The sequence below is a fragment of the Macrobrachium nipponense genome, chromosome 3, assembly GCF_015104395.2.
Source record: "Macrobrachium nipponense isolate FS-2020 chromosome 3, ASM1510439v2, whole genome shotgun sequence".
NCBI lineage: Eukaryota > Metazoa > Arthropoda > Malacostraca > Decapoda > Palaemonidae > Macrobrachium > Macrobrachium nipponense.
The window spans coordinates 112,857,223-112,881,251 of record NC_087202.1 but is presented as its reverse complement, the minus strand read 5'-3'; the positions used below and the strand labels follow the sequence as shown (position 1 = coordinate 112,881,251).

Below are 24,029 nucleotides of genomic sequence, written 5' to 3'. Positions count from 1 at the left end.
TCAGTAATTTCGGTTTAGTCAACTTTGGAATGTTAGCCTATAAAAAGAAATCTATGGAACTCCAATAATAAATACTATGTACATGCAAACAACAAGCAAAAATTTAATACAATATGCCACTTTTCCTTGCTATCTTTCAGTACTGTCAATACTTTCCACAACCAAACCCATACCTCTAAGGTTTTAAAATTTATTAGACTGGTATGAAGAGTAACTCTCACCTTTGTTAGTTTCCTTAACTGGTTCACTTGATGAATTACCTAATGCTACCTCAGCTTCAGCAGAATTTGCATCAACTTCTTTCTCCACTCTATAAATTAGTATAAAAAAATACACTAAAGTAAACACTAACACTGAAACAAAATTGGCATTCTGTGCATGACCAAACAATGCTTAGTAAAAATGGAGTTTTCATATTAAAACTACTGTAATATTGTAACACCTACCTGAACACCTGAATTAGCCCTGGTCACCTGACCAGCCCAAACACCCCACAAAATTACCCACACTTAGATAAAATTTTAACTGCCAGCATTACCAACACTGCAGGTAAACATTGTTACCGAGTCACCTGTTCACGGTTGGCAACGCTGCCACCAGCAACCGGCCGACTACTTACGTCAATCGCTAATCATTAATCATTTGATGAAGGGAGGAGGGTGGGTGTCATTCAGGTGTTCAGGTAGGTATTACAATATTAGTTTTAATATGAAAACTCCATATTGCAATACACATCCTGAACACCTGAATTAGCCCGATTCACAACATTTAAATGGAGGTGGACTCACTCATTGTTTTATCCCAACCAACCGATCTACACTGGTATAAACTCATTAAACTATTACCTTGGATTCATACTGTTAACTCACCTTCAATCAATGCTCAGGTGAGAAATGGAAGGAACAAGTACCTCAATGTTAGTCTGATCAGTTAAAGTCTCGTCTTGGTCATGTCTAACCTCCCATAGTATCCTAAACTTCTTATGTCTGGAGGGAAACTAAACACCTCACATGAGGCTGTACAGCCTCCCATGTATAAAGGATAAGTCCCAAGGGCAGATCCTTCCTGAAGCCTCCCATGTGGTATCATATACCTCATGTATGGAGTGGAACTGAACATCTTCCATGTGGCTGTTAGCCTCCTATGTATGGAGAATAAGTTCCAAGGGCAGATCTCTCCTGACGTCCACTGAAGGCGAGTGATGAATCTGGAAGTCGCGATGAGGGAGCTGAGCTGCTCCAAAAGAATATACTTACCAGGGATAGTACACCAAACCCAGACATGACCCATGAGAATAGGCAGACTAATCTACGAAAAACAAGAAATCAATAAAACTACTACCTCCCCTACAGAACCTGAGCTAATTGCCAACTAACAACACTGAATTAGCTGCTACAAACAGCCCTAGTGAGTAAACCCCCTCTGAAACGAACTGTACATCTCTCAAGTAGAAAGAAGTGAATACCGAAACTGATTTCCACGCCCCGCTTCTAGGAACACTGTTCTCTGAAATTGTGTCTCTGAGAAGGGATAAGGAAATTACTTCCCTTAAGAAAAACCTGATCACATTTTTCTATAGCGGTCCGAGGGATTCCTGGGTGAAATGAATAAGGACCATGGTCGCGGTAATTTGGAAGTGCGCAACAGGTATTATTTGAGTGCTCGCACAGGACAAAGATTCATCTCAGCAACGTCACCTCCAATGAAATCATCGAAAGACAAAACCTTAAACTCTCTTGGAAGGGAGTTAGTTCCTGACTCTGACTTAGCCACAAACTCCAGAAGATACGAGAGATACAAATCCTTCCCCGCAAACGAAACTGATCTCGAGACAGCTTGAATTTCCCCCACTCTTTCAGCCATAGCCAGTGAAATAAAAAACAAAACTTTCTTAGAAAGCTCTCGTAAGGACAAATTCTCCAGAGGTTCAAAAGCTTGCAAGCTTAATAATTTTAGAACATCCGCTAAATCCCATGGAGGGGCCCGAAGTGGAACGATCAGATGTTCGATCTTAAAAGATCTGAGAAGATCATAAAGGACTCTACTATTAGAAATCTCTGGTAAATGAAACCTAAAGGTGCTAGCTAACATGGATCTGTAGCCTGCGATAGTAGAGTAAGCTGAAAAGAAGAAAATCTGCCACTTTTGGTGTTGTAGGGCGAGAAATACTATACCCCTGTCCCATGCACCATGTACGGTTCATTGCCCACCTTACCTGGTATAACTTCTTTGTCGATTTCCTCTGGCACATAGAAAGTTGTCGAGCCACTCCTTTCGAAAGACCGGAATTTCCGGCTGCTCACTGCACAGACTCCATGCAGCTAGGTTGAGCACGGGGAAGGTTCTTGTGATAATGATGATAATAAGGCTGTTTAAGAAGATCCTTCGTGGCAGAAGGATCAAAGGTTTGGACAGCAATTCCAAAAGATCTGGGAACCAAGGACTTTGAGGTCAAAATGGAGCAATTAGGGTCATCTCCGTATTCTTGCACCCTCTTAGCTTCGTCAGTGCCTGATGAATGAGGCCGAAAAGAGGGAAGGCTTATACGTGTAGATTGTCCCACGGGTGGAGCATAGCGTCCGTCCTGCGAGACATAGAGTCCACTACCAGAGAGAAACATACTGGGAGACGATAGTTCAACCTTGTGGCAAACAGATCTGCCGTGGCTGGCCACCTCTTTAACAGCGATTGGACTACCTCTTGCGCTAATGTCCATTCGCTTCCTTGGACTTCTTTCGAACGGCTCAGCACATCTGCTAGGGCATTGAGCTTTCCCGCAATGAACTGCAGAAGTAATGAGGTCTTGCGGCTTTCGCACCAACGTAAGATCCTCTGCGCAATGATGTTCAGGGTTGACAACCTTGTACCTCCCTCTCTCTTTAGGTAAGCTAAAGCTGTAGCATTGTCTGAAAAGAGTGCTACGACTTTCCCCCGGACTTGATCTTTGAAGCTTAACAGAGCCTCCTCTATGGCTCTTCATTCTCGGAAATTTATTGACTCCTCCTGATCCAAAACCCTCCAAAGGCCCTCGGCCTGACCTTCCTCCAGGGTTGCGCCCCAACCCTGATTCGAGGCATCTGACTATAGATGTACGTCCGGAATCGGGAGGGCAAGATTTACGCCGGTGGTCAGATGAGCTTCTTCTGACCACTACCGAAGATCCTCGAGGCAGGAATCGTCCCAAGTTATCACTGCATTCTCTTCCCAAAAGTCCCAGCAATTCCTCAGACTGCAGAGAACGCATCTGGAGATGAGAGCCTGGAATTAGAAGGGACAGAGATGACAGCTTTCCCAGAAGACTTCTCCATTTTTTCACAAGTTGCCCTTTGTCCGAGAGGAAGCGCTCGACTCGTGTCATAATCGACCGCACTCGTTCTCGAGTTGGGAAGCCTTCTAATGAGGCGTCTGAATCTCCACGCCGAGATAGGTCCTAATAGTCTGAGAAGGGGACAGGGAACTCTTTGTCATGTTGATAGGAATCCCTAATGTCTTGCAAACCATCCAGGTAACTCCTCATGCGGAAGCCCTGACGATGCATGATAGCAGAAACAGGAGCCATCACCCTCATGAACACCTGAGGTGCTGTGGTTAGTCCGAAACAGAGGACTTTGAACTGGAAAGTTCCCAGTGGACTGAGAAATGAAGGAATCCCAGATTCTGGATGTATTGAAACTTGGAGATATGCATCCTTGAGATCCACTCACACCATCCAGTCATGTCTCCGGAATGACCTCAGCACTGACTGAGTCATGTCCATACGAAACTTCGTAGAAACGATGAAATGGTTCAGACCCGAAAGATCGATGGGTCTCCAAGAACCTTCCGCCTTGGAGGTTGCGAAGATTCAACTGTAAAAGCCCGAAGTGGGGGGAGCTAGTTCTAACACTCCCTTCTCCCACAAAGAACAAATCTCCATCGCCAAAGCCTTCCCCCTGATGGATGATGGGGAATAGCTTGAAAGAACTACCGGGGAATTGGATAGTGGAGGGGAAGAATGGAAAGGGATCTTGTACCCCACTCTCAAGACCTCCAACCCCCAGCTCTCCACACCCGACTTCTCCCAGGTTTTTACAAAGGGGAACAAACAACCTCCTACTGGTGTTGACAAGGGCAGTGTCTCCTATCTCCAAAAACCCTTCTTGCTAGAAGAGGGTTTGGAGGAAGCAGAAGGTTTGGGTGAAAACCTGACTTTCTTGGGAGACCTGGCCAGGGAAGATGAACCGGAGCGCTTACCTAGAGAGGGTGCACGCGCACCTTTGGGGGCCCTAGTGCTCTGAGCAGCCACCCAAATAATGGCTTGCTGAGACTCAACTACTGACGTGGACACAAAATTCACCATAGATGATACATTCTCCTCCTTGAAGAGACTTTCACAGAGCGCCAGCAGAGCCCTGGACAAAGCTCGCTTGTGAATATTTGGGAAATGAGGTGGGAGATGGCCCAGGTAAAGGTCCCTCCTCTTCTTGCCGACAAAGGCAGTACAACCAACCGAGACGTTCGCTTGATGAGTTAAACCATCGACACCGATGTGATAAGGTTATTGAATAAAACGGGATCCGAAGGAGTATACCCGTCCCGTTTTAAGAAACCCATGAGCCTGAGAGCATCCTCATAGTATGCGACAGAGCTTCAGATTGATTCCTAAAGGTGTCTTCAAGTAGGGCCGCTTCACTTACCGAAATACCGACAGGAGCGCTTCCACCGATTCGTTAAGAGGGGCTCTGACTCTCGAAGAAGGGTTCCCCGCTACGCCATACAATGGCTTACAACTGGGAATAAGAGCGGAGTCCTGCCCACCCGCCCCCACTACTGCAGCTAACAGACAGCCTGATACCAGAGGAGGAGGACCTACGTCCTCGACAGAAAAATCTCTCTCTACATCTTCCGAATACACCTGAACGGAAGGAGAAGCAGAAGCAAGACTTACTCCTGGAATACCACCCTGAAGAGATGGAGAACCTAATCTTCCTTGACCTAAACCTACAGACTGAACATCGGGATACATCAAACCTGGATTTGAGCCAACCACAAAGGGTTGCACAAAATCAACACCTCTTCCAAGAGATGTGGAAGCTACTGACCGACTCAAGGCTTCTTGCAGAGGCAAAACACCGCTGGAGCTGCACAGACCTAGCGCTTCACGACCTTGATTCAACAACTTGGATTGAACCGAACTAATATCCAAGGGAGATCTTCCCTGAACATGCGAAGAGGACACATCCCCTGTGCAAACATCCACCGCCGCTGAACATGAAACATCCGGACATAACCGTCATTGCTGAGCAACCATTGGAGCTGACAAAGTCCGGAAACCTGGAAGACCTACTACCAAACCCGACACCGAATTAACGCCAGTACCTAATTCCAGCGGAATATCTCCTACCTTAGGAAGTACAGACGGAGAAAAGAAAACAGAGGAAGATACACTGGGAACTACTCTTGGTCCAGTGATCACAGAAGTGGGGTAGGTAACCGAGGCACCTGCCGCAGCAACACTTAAACCAGGAGAAGACGATGGGATACCCAAAGAAGTAATCTGCAAAGGCAGGGAAGACATCAACACCTCACCTGAACAGGAAAAACCTGCGGAACGTGACAAAGCTGCGTTAGGAGCAAAAGTACTCACATAAGGGACAACCAAACGAGAAGGCATGAAACCCCACTGAGGCGGAGCTGCTGAACATTCTGAAACTAAAACAGAACCCCCTGAAACCGGCGGAAGAAAAACTGACGAACCCGCGGGTATAGAAGGATTAGAAGCCATACTTTTAAGGGAAAGAAAATAAACTGAATCCTTACCCCCTTAAAAATCTAAATACATATCATTACAGAATTCAGAGAAATTCTTAAGAACATGGCCCTGAATATTACCGAAACCCAAAAGAAAACACTGCCTAACTAAAGACCTATAACCCTGTGAAAGGCTTAAAAGATCACCATTATAGTCAGCTAAATTGTATTGAGCAACGCTCGAGGAACCCTCAAAGGGCAAAAGTTCTAAAGTACTTCCAGATGGAAAGGGAACCTTTGAAGAGGAGGGGGCATTCAGAGTATCTACCACTGACGAAACGAAGTCGAAGCTACCAAAAGGAGGAAGGATAGATTTTACCTTTGGCACAGTATTGGCCGGAAACAAACAGATATCTGGATCCAATGGGGATCCTAACCTATCAGGACTAAATAAAGGATCTGAAGGCAACTGCCTTTGGAAACGGGCCCCGCCTAACTGATCCCTGACACTCTTTTTTGTCTGCATCATTCCTATTTCTGATTTTATATTCAGACTTACATTTTCAGGGGAATAAGGGAATTCTGCTGCGGACACTGCCTGCTACTCGCTGGGAGGGTCAGTAGTTCCTACCCTTTCGGTTTTTGGATCTCCATGACCCCCGGCACCCGACAGGGCTGGTTCTGGGACAGGCAGGGGAGCTGGAAGCGAGCGGATAGTACATTGTTCCCTATTGCTAACTTTCATGTCATCTTGTAACTTTGACATCAGCGTAGAAAATAACCCAGACATACTCGATGTCAACCTATCTTATAACTTTTTATACAATACTGATTCTAAATCACTAGCTTCCTCTACCTTGGGTTTAGTCACTGAAGCTACCCTACCCTTACTCTTTGAAGCAAGAGCTTTTCTATGCTTAATATAAGCCTGCATCTGATCCGTAGACCAGTCCTTAAACTCGTCACATCTACGACCTATACTATTGCATTGAATCTTCCTACATGAAATACACAAGGAATGTCGATCGTATTTGAGTGTACTCATCCTCCATTTGCAGGCGGTAAAGCAGCAATGAGTTACTGCATCTTCGCTGGGATGGTCTGGAGGAGTCTTAGCAGGGGGAGGATCCTTTGAAGTTGAGTCCATTTTACGGTCCAAGTCCATTATCATCAATCAAGCAGAGAAAAACCAAGGCAAAATCCAAAACGAGCTAAAGGCGTCAACAAATCTTATCCAGGAACGCAGTAGGGGGTCGGGCTGTTATCAAAAGCTCACACAGGCGAGCGAACAAAAAGCGACTGACGTAAGTAGTCATTGTCGGCCGGTTGCTGACGGCAGCGTTGTCAGCCGGTTGCTGATGGCAGCATTGTCAACCATGGACAGGTGACTCAATAACAATATTTACCTGCAGCGTTGGTAACGCTGGCAGTTAAAATTTTACCTAAGTGTGGGTAATTTTGTGGAGTGTTGTTCGGGCTGGTCAGGTGACCAGGGCTAATTCAGGTGTTCAGGTGGTGTATTGCAATATATCCTTTTTGAATAAATGTTATTAACTAATTTCACAGTGAACTAACCAGTATTACATATCCCTACTGTCTATTGTAGATTTGGAATAAAGATGATATGCAATATACTTAAGGTTTTAAAAGTACACATCTATGATGTCATTTATTTTTAAAATGACAATTTGTCCAAAATTGCATTTTTCCTAACTATACAAACCTGAGGTCCTTTTACAATAGGAAGGTACTAGCGGCAGCTGGATAGGTCGTAAGCTTTCGAACAAGGGGTTCGGTAGTTAACTGCTTGTCCGACAGGCGTGCGCGCGACTGGGAGGTAAACAAATCACTTTTGCTTTTGGCCCAAGCAAAAACTGCAGAGTGAGGGGTGGCATGAAGTGGGACTATGTGTAAAAGGACCTCAGGTTTGTATAGTTAGGAAAAATGCAATTTGGACAAATTGTCATTTGTTCCGACACGGCATACAAACCTTCGGTCCTTTTACAATAGGAAGACTCACTTCTTGGTGGGAGGAATCTGAGTCTTTTGTGAACAGACTGGTGTTCGCCCAACCTTGGAATGCCTCCCTGGTCGTAAGAGCGAGGGAGGGATCCAAGCCTCTGTCCGATTGATCGGGGTGTGCACCGCAGGATCAATGGTCAGACCTCTGGACCAAGTACTAAGAGAGAGGCAAGCGTATCTCTTCGTACCAGCAAACAAGAACAAGTTCCTATTGCAAGAGGCAACATAAAGTTATGGTTTGTCTCTTGTTGGCATCCACTTCCCAACTTGTAGGAGGAAGTGGATATTCGCTCCATCCCTAGTGAAAGGTATAGGATGGGGCTCTGTCGAGTAGCTCACCGGCAGCTCGTCCTTATCCAGCAAGGTGATGACCGTATCCCTCTACCCACAGGTAGAGGGGGAGAAAAAGATAGGAAGAGAAGCCAGTCACTCTCTCATTCACTTATCTATTCTTACAGTCACACCAGGACTCGATGCTGTTCAGCCTGCTATCCAAAAGGTAGAAGGAGGTGCCAGTGGTCTGGTTGTACCAGACCCCTGCCTTCAGTACCTGCGCCACAGAGAAGTTCTTGTGTAACTAGAGGGAGTGTACTTCTAGGTCATCTTGGTGCTGACGAAGTCTTCAACACTCAGCCTGGGATGTCGAGTTTCTTCAGAAAGCGCGGTCGCGCTTTCACAGGACAAAGCAGCATCTCCTTCGCATCGAGCGGTGAAGTCCATTAGGGAGGGGATTGTGAAGGACTTTAACCGATCGTCAGGAACCGAAGGGTTCTGAGTCTTCGCTACGAAGTCAGTACGAAATCGAGCGTCACGAATCCCCATCCCCTGGATGCTTGACTTCGCAGGAAAAGTCATGCAATTACCTCAGAGGAAAAGAAGGGAATGGCTATGACCTATCCCTCTTCTCGACTTCGGTGATGTCCTGTACCCATACTGGTCTATCCGTCTGCAGCGAAGTGTCTCACATTCTCCTATCCCCAAGCAGTGAAGTTCTTCTTCTCGGTAGTGGATAGGACACCGACACTCAATGGTGGGTGTCGATGGTATGGGTACTGTGACAAGCCGTTAGGACGAAGAAAAGACTGTTATGGAACAACCGAACTAAGTCCACAGCGAAGTTCGTAACAGACTTGGGCGCTCTGACAGCTGACCGACTGACTGCGTGGGGTGGGGGGGGGGTGGGGGGTTCGGGGGGTGGGGGGTTGGTGGGGGGTGGGGGAGGGGGAGGGGTTCGTGGAAGGTAAGTTTGTCCAAAGCACCCGAGCAAGTCACGTGACCTTCGCCTTAAAAGGGTTATGCCAAGAGACTAAACAAATAATTTGTTCGTCACCGATGCCAGAAGGCGAGGTGATGATTCTCTTAAGGCATGTGCCCAACAGGCGAAAGTCAATTGCCTTCTAGAGACCGACGGTCCCTGATGGCAAGATATCTCATAGTATAGTTGATTCTCAGCTAAGGGATGAAACAACACTATGTGTCGTTGAAGACGAAGGTGTACAGAAATGCAACCTACGTCTTCACAGCTGAACCGAGAGAAGGATTCTCAAGATTCTGAACCTGTGCTACAAAGACTGAGAACGCTAACCGCTATTCATTGCTGTCCGGTGAGGATCGTAGTTGCAATGAAAGCGGAGCGCTTTTCAGTAATGAAGACACAGGGAAATACTGCCTGAAGAACTGCTTCTCATGGGCTGAACATTTGGAAGTAGAGCTGTCAGGTCGGAGAGTAGGCGATGTCTTCTGACACATCTGTTAATTCGGGGCGAACAATGAATAATTGCACACCTACGAATACGAGATATTTTGAAGACAAACTCAGATGTCTGCAAAAATCATTCGCATTATCGCGGTGCGATGCAGCGGGAGACTAGTACAGACTTCTGTTACCGTGCGGTAAACAGAAAGATGAAAGAGTCCAAGAGATATCTCTGTTGAAAATTCTCGCAATGTCGAAGGCGATGAAATCGAGCGTCAGCAGTAGATGGTCCTTCATTATTGCGAGAATCCCCGTTAATCAGGAGACCTAAGTCCATTGATTCGTTGGGCAGAGATACGGTTCAGTAGTCAATCAAACCAGGGGAGAGAGAGACGTAACCGACCGTGCATCTCCGAGACCTAGCTGATACTGAGCTGCTATCAGGCAGTTCAATACGCAGTAGCTCTCGGTGACTCGTCATCCTGAGTTGCCAGGTAATCCATTATTCCACGAAGGAATGCGTTCGGCTAGAACCATCGAGCATAAAGAATACGCTCGAGCAATTATATTTAAACGAAACGGATTTCGGTAAATACAAAAACTGATTTGGTGTTGTCATGACAATACCAAGTATCTAAAATCGAAACTGATAACTGTTGGGAGGTTGCAGGCAACCCCGAGTTGCAGTTCAATTAAGATACAATTCGTCTCGGTCACAAACCGTAGAGTTAACTACGGTATGCGCCTACCCCCCGGACAATTCAACTGTTAAAAGAATCATGTCGCGAGGGTAATATACGTAGTATATTTGTAGGTTCTGTACAACGACCTCCATCCTAAATTCTTTTCCCCTTGAGGAATGAGAATAAGGATTAGAGATCGACCGCCTTCATTCTCTAGTCAAGAGAGTGAAGGCGAAGTCTTTCCCAAAGGAAAGCTTCAATGGTGAACAGAATACCGAAGACGATAGTTCAAGCCAAACTGGAAGTTCCCGTCCGTTCTTCTCTATTCCAGGTTAATCGCCTACTGTGAGATACTCTTCTTTCAGCAGCAGTCTTCTTCCAAATGCTAGAAATTACAGGAATTCGAGCATAAGCGAGGTTCCCGATATCGTGTAACAATTATCGGGGATTCTCGTCTCGCTCACTTTGGACCGTGGTCTCGCTTAAGTGTTTGGAGATCGTAAAAAACTCGAACACTCTGAGTGCGCTAGAAATTCCGTAGAATTCTAAGCACTCTGCGAAACCCCCACCGAATTCGTCAAACGATATCGGCTGGTGTCCTCTCGATTCCCGTAGAAATCAAGAAAGGGGCAGGATCCCTCCTCAACGACCGGGGGCTTACGTCAGGTAGGACCCGAAGGTCCCCCCGGTAGCGCAGCCCCTAACGTGGGATCTTACAGAGAAATCTCTGTAGGATCCCTCCCCTTTCCCTCGTAGCCGTAAGGAGAGAGGGAATGGGGGGAGGAATTGGATACTGGCTCGCCTTCCCAGCGGAACTAGCAGTTGGAGAAGAAAAGGAGCAGCCATCGCCTTACGGCGATGGCCTCTCAGAGCCTGGGAAAACGTATCGTCAGGAGGAAAACGTTTTCTTCCCCCGAGGAGGGTTACAAAGAACCACCTAACATAATGTAGGTAAGGGTCTGCCGCCACTGTGAACGTCGTCTGGGTGGGGCTGATCGACACCTGACAGGAGAGAGCCGATACCGTCCTCCGACTCATTCCAGTCCTTGTCGAGGTCGAAACCTCCTCAGGAGGACCGAAGGGGTATTCAAATACGGTGTCCGAAGACACGTAGAAACGCTCTGTCGCAGTAGAGGAGGTGAAGTAGCTTGTTCGACCGGCCAGAACTGAGAGAGCCTTCTTGTCCGGAGACGAGAGACTACCTGGTTCAACACAGTCGGCAAGCTCCGATCGCGGCAGACCCACCGTCGATTTGGGTTCCCTCTCAGGCCCCAAAACGACTCGAGCCGAGACGTGGCTCTGCTGGTGGGAGCGGCGATCCTTCCCCGAGGTCGTTGTGCTGACGAATCAGCGCCATAACCTCGGTAAAGTTTCTCTGGATCTCGGAAGTCACAGCATCTTGCAGAGTAGGGCTGTTAAGCCCTTCGAACAAGAGCATATTCCGAGAACCTTCCTCCTAAGAAGGGGGAACAGCGACAGCCCTCTCGGTCTTCTCCTCCACTTGCGCATGTACGTCCTGGCCGGTCCAAGAACCGTGCCTGGCATGTAGGGCGTCGTGGTGGGATCATGAGGGGCGCACCCCTCACGATCACTCCTCAATACCTCTCTCCTCCCGGTGTAACCCGAAGGTACGGGAGAGGCAGACCTGACGCTCCCTCCTCGCTCGCTGGCAGAACCAGCAGGCTTGGAGGGCTGCAGGCGATTGTCAACCCGCAGTGGTGATCGAGCTGCAGGCCTGGTCGAACCGTCTCGCGTGGAGAACGGCTGGGATGAGCACAGCCGGCCCCGATCTCGAGTGTCAGAAGAGCTGGTGCTGGTTGCCGTACCTGATCGTCTCTGTGAGAGCGACGGTCAGGCGACCTGCAGGCTCCACTGTCACAGTGAGACCGGTGCTTGTCCTCACGGCACGTCCACGTCGCTGGTTCCAGCCGTGGCTGGCAACTGGCGAACGGGGGACCTCTTCCCAGCCTCAGCCCGTGGCCGGTCGTGGACCGTCACGTCATCCCGGGTAGCCAGCTGGTCGCACCGCGAGAGCGAGAGCTGGTCTGGTAGAGTCGCTTTGTGAGCGGCTGTCACCAGTCTTCCGCTCCATGCCGTGAACCTGACGCTGAGCGGGCTCAGAGGTCTTGGTTCCTGGCTGCACGGTCGATGGTGGGCGACCGTACACTCGGTACCTCCCGCGAACGAGAGGCCGAGACGGGACCCTGATGCAGTGGCAGAACCACTGACACCAGGCAAGGAAGTTCCGGTGTTAGCCGGTACCCCCTATGGTCCCCGTAGTCTTCTTCCTTGCGGAAGAAGAGACGGGCCCCGCTCCCGAAGGAGCAGGAGGACCAGCGGAAGGAACCCTTCCCGTCCCACCGAGGTGAGACGGGTCCCGAGAAGCTCCCGAGGGAGACTTCTTAGGAGGGAGGAGGCAACCTTCTTCTTCCTCGGCTGTGAAGCCTTAGAAGTCGAAGGGGAAGAGGCGGCAGCCGACGACGATGAAGAAGATGAAGACGACGACGACGACACCTTCCTCCTCTTCTTCGTCAGCTTCCTCAGGACAGACGTAAGATCTGCCATCCAGGCGGAGCCGGGGCTGCTGTAGCCGAAGCCACCAAGGGCCCCGGACGCACCTGTACAAAGACAGACCAAAGTCTGGGGTAGTACCACCACGAACAGGGACGACACGTCAGCAGGTATGGGCATCTCAGGAACAGCAGGCACAGCCAGCACAGCATCGGCAGGGACAGCCAGCGCAGCAACGGCAGGGACAGCCAGCGCAGCAACTGCATGGACAGTCAGTACAGAAATCGGCAGGTACGGCAGGCAGCACCGGAAACACAGGAGGTGGAGCAGCAGCCAGCAACATCCTGGTACCGGCGGCAGGTCCAGGGGTGAGCTCTAGGGCAGCGGAAGTGTGGTCGCGGCAGCGGCACGCCCCCTCTCGGTACAGCGAACGGCACTTCACAGCGGCTGTAGGCAAGGACTGTTACCACGTGAGGCGAGTACACCAGGTGAGGAGGGACGTCGTCACCTGGAGTCGATATCGTTGTCGTGGTCCACCACTCCATGGGTGACCGCAGTAGGCCCATAGGACATAGAACCGCCGCCCCGGGGACACTAGGAACGCCCTGCAAATCGAAGGACGCCCATACCATCACCCAAGTGGTCCCACACTCGTGGCAATAGCACCTGCGGAAATAAACAGTAGTAGTGATTAGTGGGGGGAAAGTCCCCTCGCGCGGGGGGGTGAGCCCCACACCGAACGAGCAGAAGACCCCGAATACAATTGTACATAGGGCACCGAGCGCCCTCCCCCCCCGCCGCTCGAAGCGGATCGGGGCGAGGAGAAGAACCCAGCATAACCTCCCCCCCCACCCGAAGGGGAAGGGCCATCTGTGTGGGAGGCTTAGCGGGGGGGGGAGGGATTTCTCGTTCCCCAGCCCCGCCACACGTACACCCATGTACCCAACAATAATAATAAGAGCCCGAGAGCAATCGTGCCCTCGGCACCGAATGCAAGGGCAAGAGGATCAATTCCCTGACTGAGCGGAACTTGAACCAAAATAATATTGATGCAATCATAATAAAAGGAATAACATGAAAAAGAATCTTGCATTACAATTCACTTCACAATGAATAAGGGCTCGGAGCGAGCGCATTTGTGCCCTCGGTACCGAGCGCAAGGGTAAAAGGATCCATCCCGATTATGAACGGAAACTTTGATCCATAATGAATTGATGCAATCAAAATATATATGAAAAATGAAAAAGAATACTGCGCTTGCGATTTCACTTCATACACAAAATAAAAAGGGGAAGGGATCAATTCCCGGGAAATAGCGGAAACATGATCCAAGTAAATAATGCAATCCCAATAAAATATGAAAATGAAAAAGAACTGCACTTGCGATTTCACTTCATTCAAATAAAAAGGGGAAAGGATCAATTTCCGGGTAAGAGCGGAAACTGATCCAAAATGAGTATTGCTACAATCAAAATAAATATGAGGGCCTCAGAACCAGACAGTCGTATATGCCACTTTTTAAAAAATGAGTAAATTGGCCTCAAAGTTTATCATTCATTACTCTGCTTCTAAGAAAGATATCGATTTAAACTTATTCATATGAAAGCTATCTCTTTATAAGTTTTTTGTGAAAATTTGAAAAAAATTGTTGGGTGCGCTTGCGCGCTAGCATTCAAAATGTCTGCCAAACTCACATTTTTTTTAATATTTGAGTCATAACAAGCACTTAAACCATAATTGAATGTGTTTATTAAACGATAATAAAGTGTTATCATATTGTTGTAATAATGATGATGATATTAATAAGAGTAATAGTAATAATACTGGTAATAATAATGATAATAATCCTATTAATAATAATTATAGATAGTAATAATAGTGTGCTGAAAAGACGATACATTTTTGTGATAAGAAACCGAGTATTGCTAATGATAATAATGATAATAATATAGTAATAATAATAACAATGGGAATAATAATAATTAATAATAATTAATAATACTAATAATGAATAAGTAATAATAAGATAATGATAATAATAGTATAATAATAAGTAATAATGAATAATGTGATAGTACATAAAATATTAGTACTAATAATGACACTGATGATGATAACCTTTCATCATCATAATACATCGATACTTATAATCAATCACAAGAAAAATACTATAATAGAATAGTAATACTATTGTCATAATAATAATGATATAATAATAATAATGATAATAATAATAATGATAGAAATAATAATATTATGATGGTTTAATAATGATGTTGACGATGATAACCTTGAATCACTATGATGTTTAACCATCAATGATACACAATAATAATATATCATAATAATTTTTTTTACTACTACTACTACTACTAGGGCCCCCATCCTTTAATAGAAGCTGCAATGTGAAGGGGACTTAACTCGATCAGATTGCAGTCTGTTAGCTCCAAACATCGCTACCAGCTGTGACCCTCATCCACTACTACTACTACTACTACTATACTACTACTACTACTAGTACTACGACTATTATACTATTCTAATAATGAAAAAAATGTTGCACGACATCACTATGCTCACTATCACTGCCAGAGGAAGACATAATGTACTCAAATAAGAGTAATTTAGACAAAATAACAGCACAAACACAAAAGGATAATCGTTAAATTAAATCTCCCGCTATGATCACTGAAGTGAGATGTAAACATTGGCGGGAGATTGTAACTGCGCGGTGATTGGTCGATGCTTACACGCGCCTTATGGGGAAAAACGCTCATTGGCCTAGAATTCGCTACCCGCAAAGTGACGCGCGCTCTCATTGGCTTAATCAGCGCTAGTGATATGCGTCTATCTGGTCCTCATGAAGCGTCCGAGCGGCTGCCAGCACCGCTCGAAGTCATGTTCTTTCCTGTAGCTAAAATCGATAATTCCGACTGTCCCAGTAGGAATTTCAACCGTATGTAAATGGTGGAATGGCCTAGAAATGCCTCAAATACACAGAGAAAAGGTTGTCAAATCTACCAGTATGCATAACTCCAAATCCGTGGAAGTGGCATATACGACTTTCTGGTTCTGGGGCCCTCATATATGAAAATGAAAAAGAATACTGTACTTGCGATTCCACTTCCATACAGAATAAGTTTTCGTGCCGAGCGCATTCGCTCGGCAACGAGCATACAGGTCAAAAAAATATAAATGAAAAGGGCACTTACTTACGATTTTCATCTACACATTTTCAACCAAAATATAAGCTCGGAGCAAGCGCTCTCCCGCCCTCGGCACCGAGCATACACAAAACGAGGATCATTTCTGGGAAAATGAATTCCCGCACTTACGCCCTTCAGTCCCGGCACTCGGGTAATCGGAGGGCGTGGAGAAACCAAGATCCTTTAATTCACAATTGAATTCAATGGAAATAAATATGAAATGATGTACTTACAATTCAGTTTCACTAGATAAATAGAAAAGAAAAACACAACCATGCGAAAGCCCACGACGATGAAGCGGGCAGAGAGCGATGATACACGTCTACACGCCAGCAGGCCGAAAGCAAAAGTGGTTTGTTTACCTCCCAGTCGCGCGCGCGCGCCTGTCGGACAAGCAGTTAACTACCGAACCCCTTGTTCGAAAGCTTACGACCTATCCAGCTGCCGCTAGTACCTTCCTATTGTAAAAGGACCGAAGGTTTGTATGCCGTGTCGGAACAAAAATATATTCTACGATATCAATAAAACATCACACAAAACAGATAGTTATAACAAAACTGTACTGTACTGTAATACAATAAATACAAGACTGTATATGAATGCAATTGGTCTCTCTTTAAAAAATTTCTTTATGTAAAATTTACTCAAATGAAAGCCTCCAAGATGACAATTTAACCTCTCTATCCCAATAGTTTTGGCCTAACCAATTCTACTAACTTCATGGTCTGACCCCTTCAGAACACTACCAGTCCTGTCCCACGAAAGAAAATAACAATTTGTCGAAAATTGTATTTTTCCTTACTATACAAACCTGAGGTCCTTTAACAATAGGAATGGTACTTAGCGGCAGCTGAACCGGTCGTAAGCTTCGAACAAGGGAGTTCTGTAGTTTAACTGCTTGTCCCGCAGTTGGTGGTCAGCTCGACTGCGAGGAGAGGAGTCACTTTGCTTTAGGCCCAGGAAAACACAGAGTAAGGGGTGGCATGAAGTGGGACTATATGTAAAGGACCTCAGGTTTGTATAGTTAGGAAAAATACAATTTTTGACAAATTGTTATTTGTTCTGGTACGTATACAAACCCTCGGTCCTTTAACAATAGGAAGACTCACTTATTGGTGGGTGGAATCTGAGTCTTATGAACAAACTGGTGTTCGTCATACCTTAGTTCACTCCCTGGTCGTAAGAGCAAAGGGAGGGATCCTAGCCTCTGTCCAGCTGATCGGGGTGTGCACCGCAGGATCAGTGGTCAGACTTCTGGACCAAATTTATAAGAGGGAGGCAAGCGTACCTCTTATAAATAGCAAAAAATGCAAGAACTAGTTCCTACTTCAAGAGCCAAGATGAAATCATGGATTTCTCTTGTTGGCTTCCACTCCCCCCCCTTGTTGGGGAGTGGTGGATAAAAACTCCTTTCCCTAATGAAACGGATAGGATGGAGCTCGGTTGTGTAGCTTACCGCATCAGCTTCCTGTTCAGCGTAGTGACGACCGTGGCCCTCTGCCCAAAGGTAGAGGAGGAAGAACGAAGGAGGAAGAGAAGCCAGTCACACTCTCTTTCACTCGCTCATTCATGCAGTCACACAAGGATGCGATGCTGTTCTGTCCGCTTGGGTGCTGGGTAGACTACACAACTTGTTGAGGAGCCACCACAAGTCCCAAGGAAATAGTGTCCAAGGAGCTGTGGGTAATATCCCGAAGGTAGAAGGAAGTAAAGGTGGTCTGGTTGGCCTAAACCCCTGCGCCAGGGAGAAGTTCTTGCGGAACGCAAGGGTTGGACCAATGCCTCTGACTTCGTAGGCTCTCGGACAAAAGGTACGGGTGTCGTCACTACCATCCGCGTCGTACGCCCTCCTGATCACTTCACGTAGTCAGAAAGAAAGAGTGTTCCTGGAAACTTCTTTCTTGGTAACCCCGACGCTAACGAAGAGGCATCAACACTCTGGCCTGAGGTGTCGAGTTCTCTTCAGATAGCGCAGTAGCGCCCTCATAGGACAAAGAAGCATCTCATCCGCATCATCATCAGTAAATTCCTTCAAGGAGGGGATCGTGAAAGACTCGAACAGGTCGTCAGGGACCGAAGGATTCTGAGTCTTCGCTACGAAGTTCGGAACGAAATCGAGCATCACAGATCCCCATCATCTGGAATGCTTGACGTTGAAGGAAAGACCATGAAGTTCCCCTACTCTCTTCGCTGATGCCAGGGCCAGCTCTTCATCAGGAGGGAGATCTCGAAGGAAGAGATGTCCACACCTCGCAGTTTAAGGACTAGTGCCAGGGCGGCTCTGTATCCTTTAACTGCAGAGACGGAGAGGAGCTTCTCTCGGCGAAGAAAAACGACGAAATCCGCTACCTGCTGAACAGTGGCTCTGAGAGGAGAGAGACCCTGTCCACAACACCAACCACAGAAAACGGCCCACTTCCCCTGGTATACAGCTGCAGAGGACTGTCTGAGGTATCCAGCCATCTCTGTTGCTGTGCTGCGAGAAAAGCCTCTCGCTCGCAAGAGATGGTGGATAAAAGCCAACCGTGAAGACACAGGGACTCGACCGACCGGTGGTGCCGCTCTACGTGTGGCTGGCACAGGAGGTTGTACCAGGGGGTAATCTCCCTCGGTGCTTTGGCGAGCAGAGCCAGCACGTCCAGGTACCAAACAGCTTGAGGCCGTTTGGGCGCCAGCTGGATCATCTGGAGATTCGAGGTGATCAGCGCCCTGCCACCTTGCGAATCAGACAGAACGGGGGAAAGGCGTAAACAAAAAGGTTGTCCCATGGGTGTTGAAGAGCGTACTCTGCAGCTGCCCATGGGTCCGGCACAACTGAGTAGAAAACCTGGAGTTTTCTATTGTCAGGTGGCGAACAGGTCTACAACTGGTCGCCCCCACAGGTTGAAGAGCCTTTCCGCCACATCTGGGTGAAGGGACCACTCGGTTCCTATCACCTGATCCTGACGGCTGAGCTTGTCTGCTACTACATTCCTCTTGCCTGGAATGTAGCGGGCTGACAGCTCTACCGAGTGTGCCACGGCCCACTCGTGCACCTGCAACGTCAACTGGTGCAGCGGAAGGGACAGTAGGCCCCACTGCTCGTTGACGTACACCACTATCGTGGTGTCGCTCATCAACACCACTGAGTGTCCCACCAGACGATCCCGGAACTCTTGGAGAGCGAAGAACGCTGCCTTGAGCTCCAGGACGTTGATGTGAAGGTGCTTGTCGTGATGATCCCACACACCCGCAGCCAGCAACTCCTCCAGGTGTGCGCCCCATCCCTCGGTCGATGCGTCTGAGAACAGCAACATCTCCAGGGGGGGAGTGCGAAGAAGCACTCCTCTTACGAGGTTCCCGTCATCCAGCCACCAGGCTAGGTCCTGCCTCACCTCCTGCGTGAGAGGACACGGGGAAGAAAGGCGGGTCTCTTGCCTGTGACCAACACTCCTTTAGTCTCCACTGAAGAGACCGCAGGTGAAGACGTCCGTGAGGAACTAACTTCTCGAGAGACGACAGGTGACCGATCACGACCTGCCACTGCTGAGCTGGCTGCTCCTGTCGGGACAGGAACTGTCTTGCTGCCTCCCTGAACCAGCTGATCCGCGAATCTGCGGGAAAGACTCGCCCTGCTACCATATCGATCAGTATGACCAGGTACTTCATCCTCTGCTTGGGCTCGAGATCCGACTTCTCATAATTCACTACGATCCCCAAATTGCAGCAGAATTCGAGGAGTCGGTCCCTGTCCTGTAGCAACTGTGAGCGGGAGCTCGCCAAGACTAGCCAATCGTCGAGATACCTCAGAAGACGTATCCCTACCGAATGGGCCCAAGTCGACACCAGCGCGAACACCTGTGGGGCGGTTGAGAGACCGAAACAAAGTGCCCTGAATTGGTACACCATCCCGTCGAGGATGAAGCGGAGGTACTTCCTGGAGGATTGATGGATGGGTATCTGGAAATACGCATCCTTCAAATCCACAGATCTGGCGAACGAATCAGTTCAAGGGAGAGAGATCTATCACCGGGCGCCAGCCCCCCAAGGACTTCACCACGAAAAGTCGACTGTAGAAGCCCGGCGACTGATCCCATACGATCTCCACAGCATGTTTGCTCAGAATGGCTTCTACTTCCTGCCGAAGCGCTACGTCCTTGGTCGAACCAGGAATGTACGTCTGAAGATGGACCGGGTTGGAGGTGAGGGGTGGCCGAGACTCGAAGGGTAGTAAATATCCCTCCCGAAGAACGTTCATTGTCCAGGTCTCTGCTCCGTAGCGCTGCCATGTTGCCCAATGGCTCACCAGGTAACCCCCCCACTTCCGGCAGCAGGTGAGGGGGAACGCCGTCCCTAGCGTTTCCCGCCTCTCTTCAGATTCTTCTTCCCAGATCCTCCTCGAGAGAAGGAATGGGAGGAGGGCTGGTTATGGTCGCTCCTTACCAAAGAAGTCGAAGGCAGAGTCTTTCCTCTGGGCTTCAACAAAGCAATCGTCTTGGCCGCAGAGGAAGCGCTAGCTGCACTCTTTGGCTTAGCCGCAGTCGCTCGAGGTTGCCCAGCCACCTTCGAGACTGCCTGGTGGACCAGACGGTCACTATCATCAGTGCGCCGTTGTTCCACCGCAGCGTCCACCATCTCTCTGGAGATGAGAGAGGAGGAACTCCGCACCGGTCTGTTGTGAAGACCCAATGCCGCCTCTCGCCCAGCCACCCTGGTCACTCGGGTGAGGACAGCGTCCCTACACCGAAGAACCAGGTTGGCCCACAGGTTAGCTGTCTGGTAGGCCAGGTAGGAGATGGCCCTACCTCCAGACTGGCACAGTCTCACAAAAGCCGGGTCCCCTTCAGGAGTGATGTTCCCCAAGGAGGCCGCGGTTTTCGACACTGTGAGGGACCACAGGTCAAGCCAGGAGACTGCTTGGAATGCTGCCATAGCAGTAGATTCCAAGGCAAGTGCATCCTGCTGCGAGAACCTCTGGAGCTGCCGCAGCACCCCCAGAGTTAGCCTAGCCAGCTCCAGGTTAACCTGTTTGGGTGGCAGAGGATCTTCTGAAGGCATGTAGAATCTCCTGGGTTCCTTTTTGGGACCCCAGAACAACTCCAAACCCGATGTGGGCTCGGACGGTGGGAGCGGCGATCCTTCCCCGAGGTCGTTGTGCTGACGAATCAGTGCAATAACCTCTGGATCTTTAAGGAGTGACTGCATCCTGCGGAGACGGGCCGTCAAGCCCGTCCAGTGAGAATGCCTCCCGAGAAACTCCTCCTTCCACAGGAGGAACCACCACAGACCCCTCATGGTCTCCTCCTGCCACTTGCGCATACGATCTGGTTGATCCGAGGACCGTGCCAGGTTCGTAGGGCATATTGGGGGGCCCTCGCGATCACTCCTAATCACCTAGCTCTTCCCAGTGTAACCTGAGGAAGTTGAGCGGATAGGAGAGGAAGACCTGACGCTCGCCCCCGCGCCCACCAGCAGAACCAGTGTGCTGAGGGGGCTGCAGGCGATCGCCAACCCACAGTGGCGATTGAGCTGCAGGCCTAATCGAGCGGCTCTCCCTGGGAGAGCTGCTGGACTGAGAACAGCGGCGACGGTCCCAAGCATCAGATGAGCTGCTGCCAGTCCCCCTCTCCGCCCGGTCCCGGTGGGAGCGGCGGTCAGGGGACCGGCAGACTCCGCTGTCGCGGTGGGAGCGAGGCCTGTCCTCACGGCGCACCACGGCGCTTGGGCCAGCCGAGGCTGGTTCAGGCGACTGAGGGGACCGCTTCCTTGCCTCAGCCCGCGGACAATCTGGGACCGTCGCGTCAACCCTGGGTACCTGCGGCTCGCTGCGAGAGCGATCGCTGGCCTGGTGGGAGTCACCTGGATGACTCGTCGGTGTCCCCTGGAGCCCCAGCGAATACCAGGCCCGGGCGAGATCATCACCCGTGGCAAGCAAACCTGAAGAAGGGAACAAAGTCAGGTTAGCGAATGGAAGACCCCGAATACAGTTGAATGTTGGGGTACCTTGCCACCCCCTCTACGCTCGACTGGTTGAGCGAAGAGAAGGAACGAGATACCTCCACCGAAGGAGAAGAGCCATACGAGGGAGCTGAGATGGAGGGAGAAAAGAGGAAGAAGTATCCGTGACCACGGAAGCAACTGGAGAATCCTCCGACGACTCCCTGGCCGGCTTACGCGGCTTCACCCTCCCCCCAATAGCGCTCCCACTGCTCCTCCAACCAAGAAACACATACATCACATGAATCGGTGCGAGAGCAATCTCGCCCTCTACACCAAGTACAAAACTCATGAGGATCGACCTCAACAGAGGACCAAAAGGTCCAACACTTACACCCTTCATACCAGGGCACAATCTGCGGCTGAAGGGGGGGCGCGGAGGTCTCTCCGGTTCTCGGGATTCCATTTCGAAGTTCAATCACTGAATGAATAATACAAAAAAATACACGTACTTACGTATCCTTTTGTACAATCACACAGTAATAGAGAAATCCAAAAGAAAATCTTCACGCAGTGAAGCACACAAAGCATATGACGATAGAGGGCAGAGAGGCGAACAACACGTCTGTCTCTCTCTGTGGCCGAAAGCAAGTGACTCCTCTCCTCGCAGTCAAGCTGACCGCCAACTGCAGGACAAGCAGTTAACTACCGAACTCCCTTGTTCGAAGCTTACAACCGGTTCAGCTACCGCTAAGTACCATTCCTATTGTTAAAGGACCGAGGGTTTGTATACGTACCGGAACAAACCTCCCACCTAAATTGTTTATTCCAGATTCGTAATACTGAAAATTCAAAATACTATGCTAAAATCAGGGCTGATGTTACATAATGAACCCAAGGGCCAAAGTATAAAAAAAATCAGGACGAAAACCTAAAATACACCTATGCAAATTAACAAATCCTTGGAACAGTGAAAATGATAAGGCCATACGGACAACCACTGGGTCTTAAACAAAAATCTTACTTATGGTGCATCACTTTACAGTGACTGGTAAAAAAAAGTAAAATCCACAAGTATCTAAATACAAAAATTATTATAAATAAGAACTTTGGTGTGAAAGACTACCCAATGTTTTCCGATATTTTCAAACTTCAAAAATTTTTTTAATTTCTATCTTTTTAAGAAATACATGTACAGTACAAAGGATGAAAGCTCTCATTTCTAATATTTTGATAAATACAGCCTTACTCATACACATTATTGTGGATTTTTACTGAACAAAATTCTTACTGTAGCTATTCACAGCCACTATGCTATGTGCAACCCTAACTGAAAAAAAATGTGAAACAACCAAAAATACTGAATAAAAATAAATCATAAAATGCATCACTGCTATCTCACCTTACTTCTTCTCCAGCAAATTCAAAAACTTTAGTTATTTTGACTTTATTTGATTTTGCAGGGGCCTCCTCAGCTTTGGCTTGTATTTTAGCTGGTACAACTGGAGACGAGTTTGCTGCAAACAGAGTACAATATTAAATATAGTAGTACCTTGTTTGTCAAACATTTTTTATATTGAATATTCCATTCTTGAACAAAATTTTCAAAAAAATTTTGTATAGTTAACCAAACAAATGCTCGTACTTCGAACTGACTGATTATCGTTTATACAGTGGTCCCCCCGTATTCGCGGGGGATGTGTACCAGACCCCCCTGTGAATAGTTAGAATCCGCGAATGTTTGGAACCCCTATAAAAATGCTAAAAACAGCCTATTTTGTTAGTTACAACTCAAGTAAAACCCACTAAAAATTTTCCTACATGGTTTTTTTAATAGTTTTATCACAAAAAGTGCATTTTATGATGAAATTCATAAAAAAAAAACAGGAATTTGTGGATATTTATCATAGAAAAATACCGCGAATGCGTGAATTTTCCGCGAATAATGCAGGGAAACGTTCCCAAGAGAAATCCGCGAATGTGTGAGTCCGCGAATCTGGAGAACGCGAATACGGGGGGTCCACTGTACTTGTATTGGATGCCCTACTGCATCCTACAACTGTATTAACATGTTTTTTTCATTGACAATGTATAGTTTAATGATAATCTTATTCAACAAAATATAAAAACAATCAAATGCAATACAAAAAAAGTCTTAATTGAGCCAGTGCTTGGTGCGCCAAGTGAGACGGTATAGTTTAACTATACAATATTCAACAAAATAGTAACTGAAAGAAAAAAGCTTTTCATAATAAAAAAATTTAG

The 24,029-nt window shown here is 47.9% G+C and overlaps 1 protein-coding gene across 1 annotated transcript in view; it reads right to left on the bottom strand.

Moving 5' to 3' along the window:
- Positions 1-24,029, bottom strand: part of LOC135221976 (craniofacial development protein 1-like) — a 95,633-nt gene that overhangs the window by 29,774 nt on the left and 41,830 nt on the right. Inside the window, exons 4-5 of the mRNA XM_064260064.1 lie at positions 23,167-23,281; positions 222-310 (exon numbers count right to left, since the gene is read on the bottom strand). Of these exons, the coding sequence (XP_064116134.1) occupies positions 222-310; positions 23,167-23,281 (204 nt within the window). The remainder of the gene's footprint in view (positions 1-221; positions 311-23,166; positions 23,282-24,029) is intronic.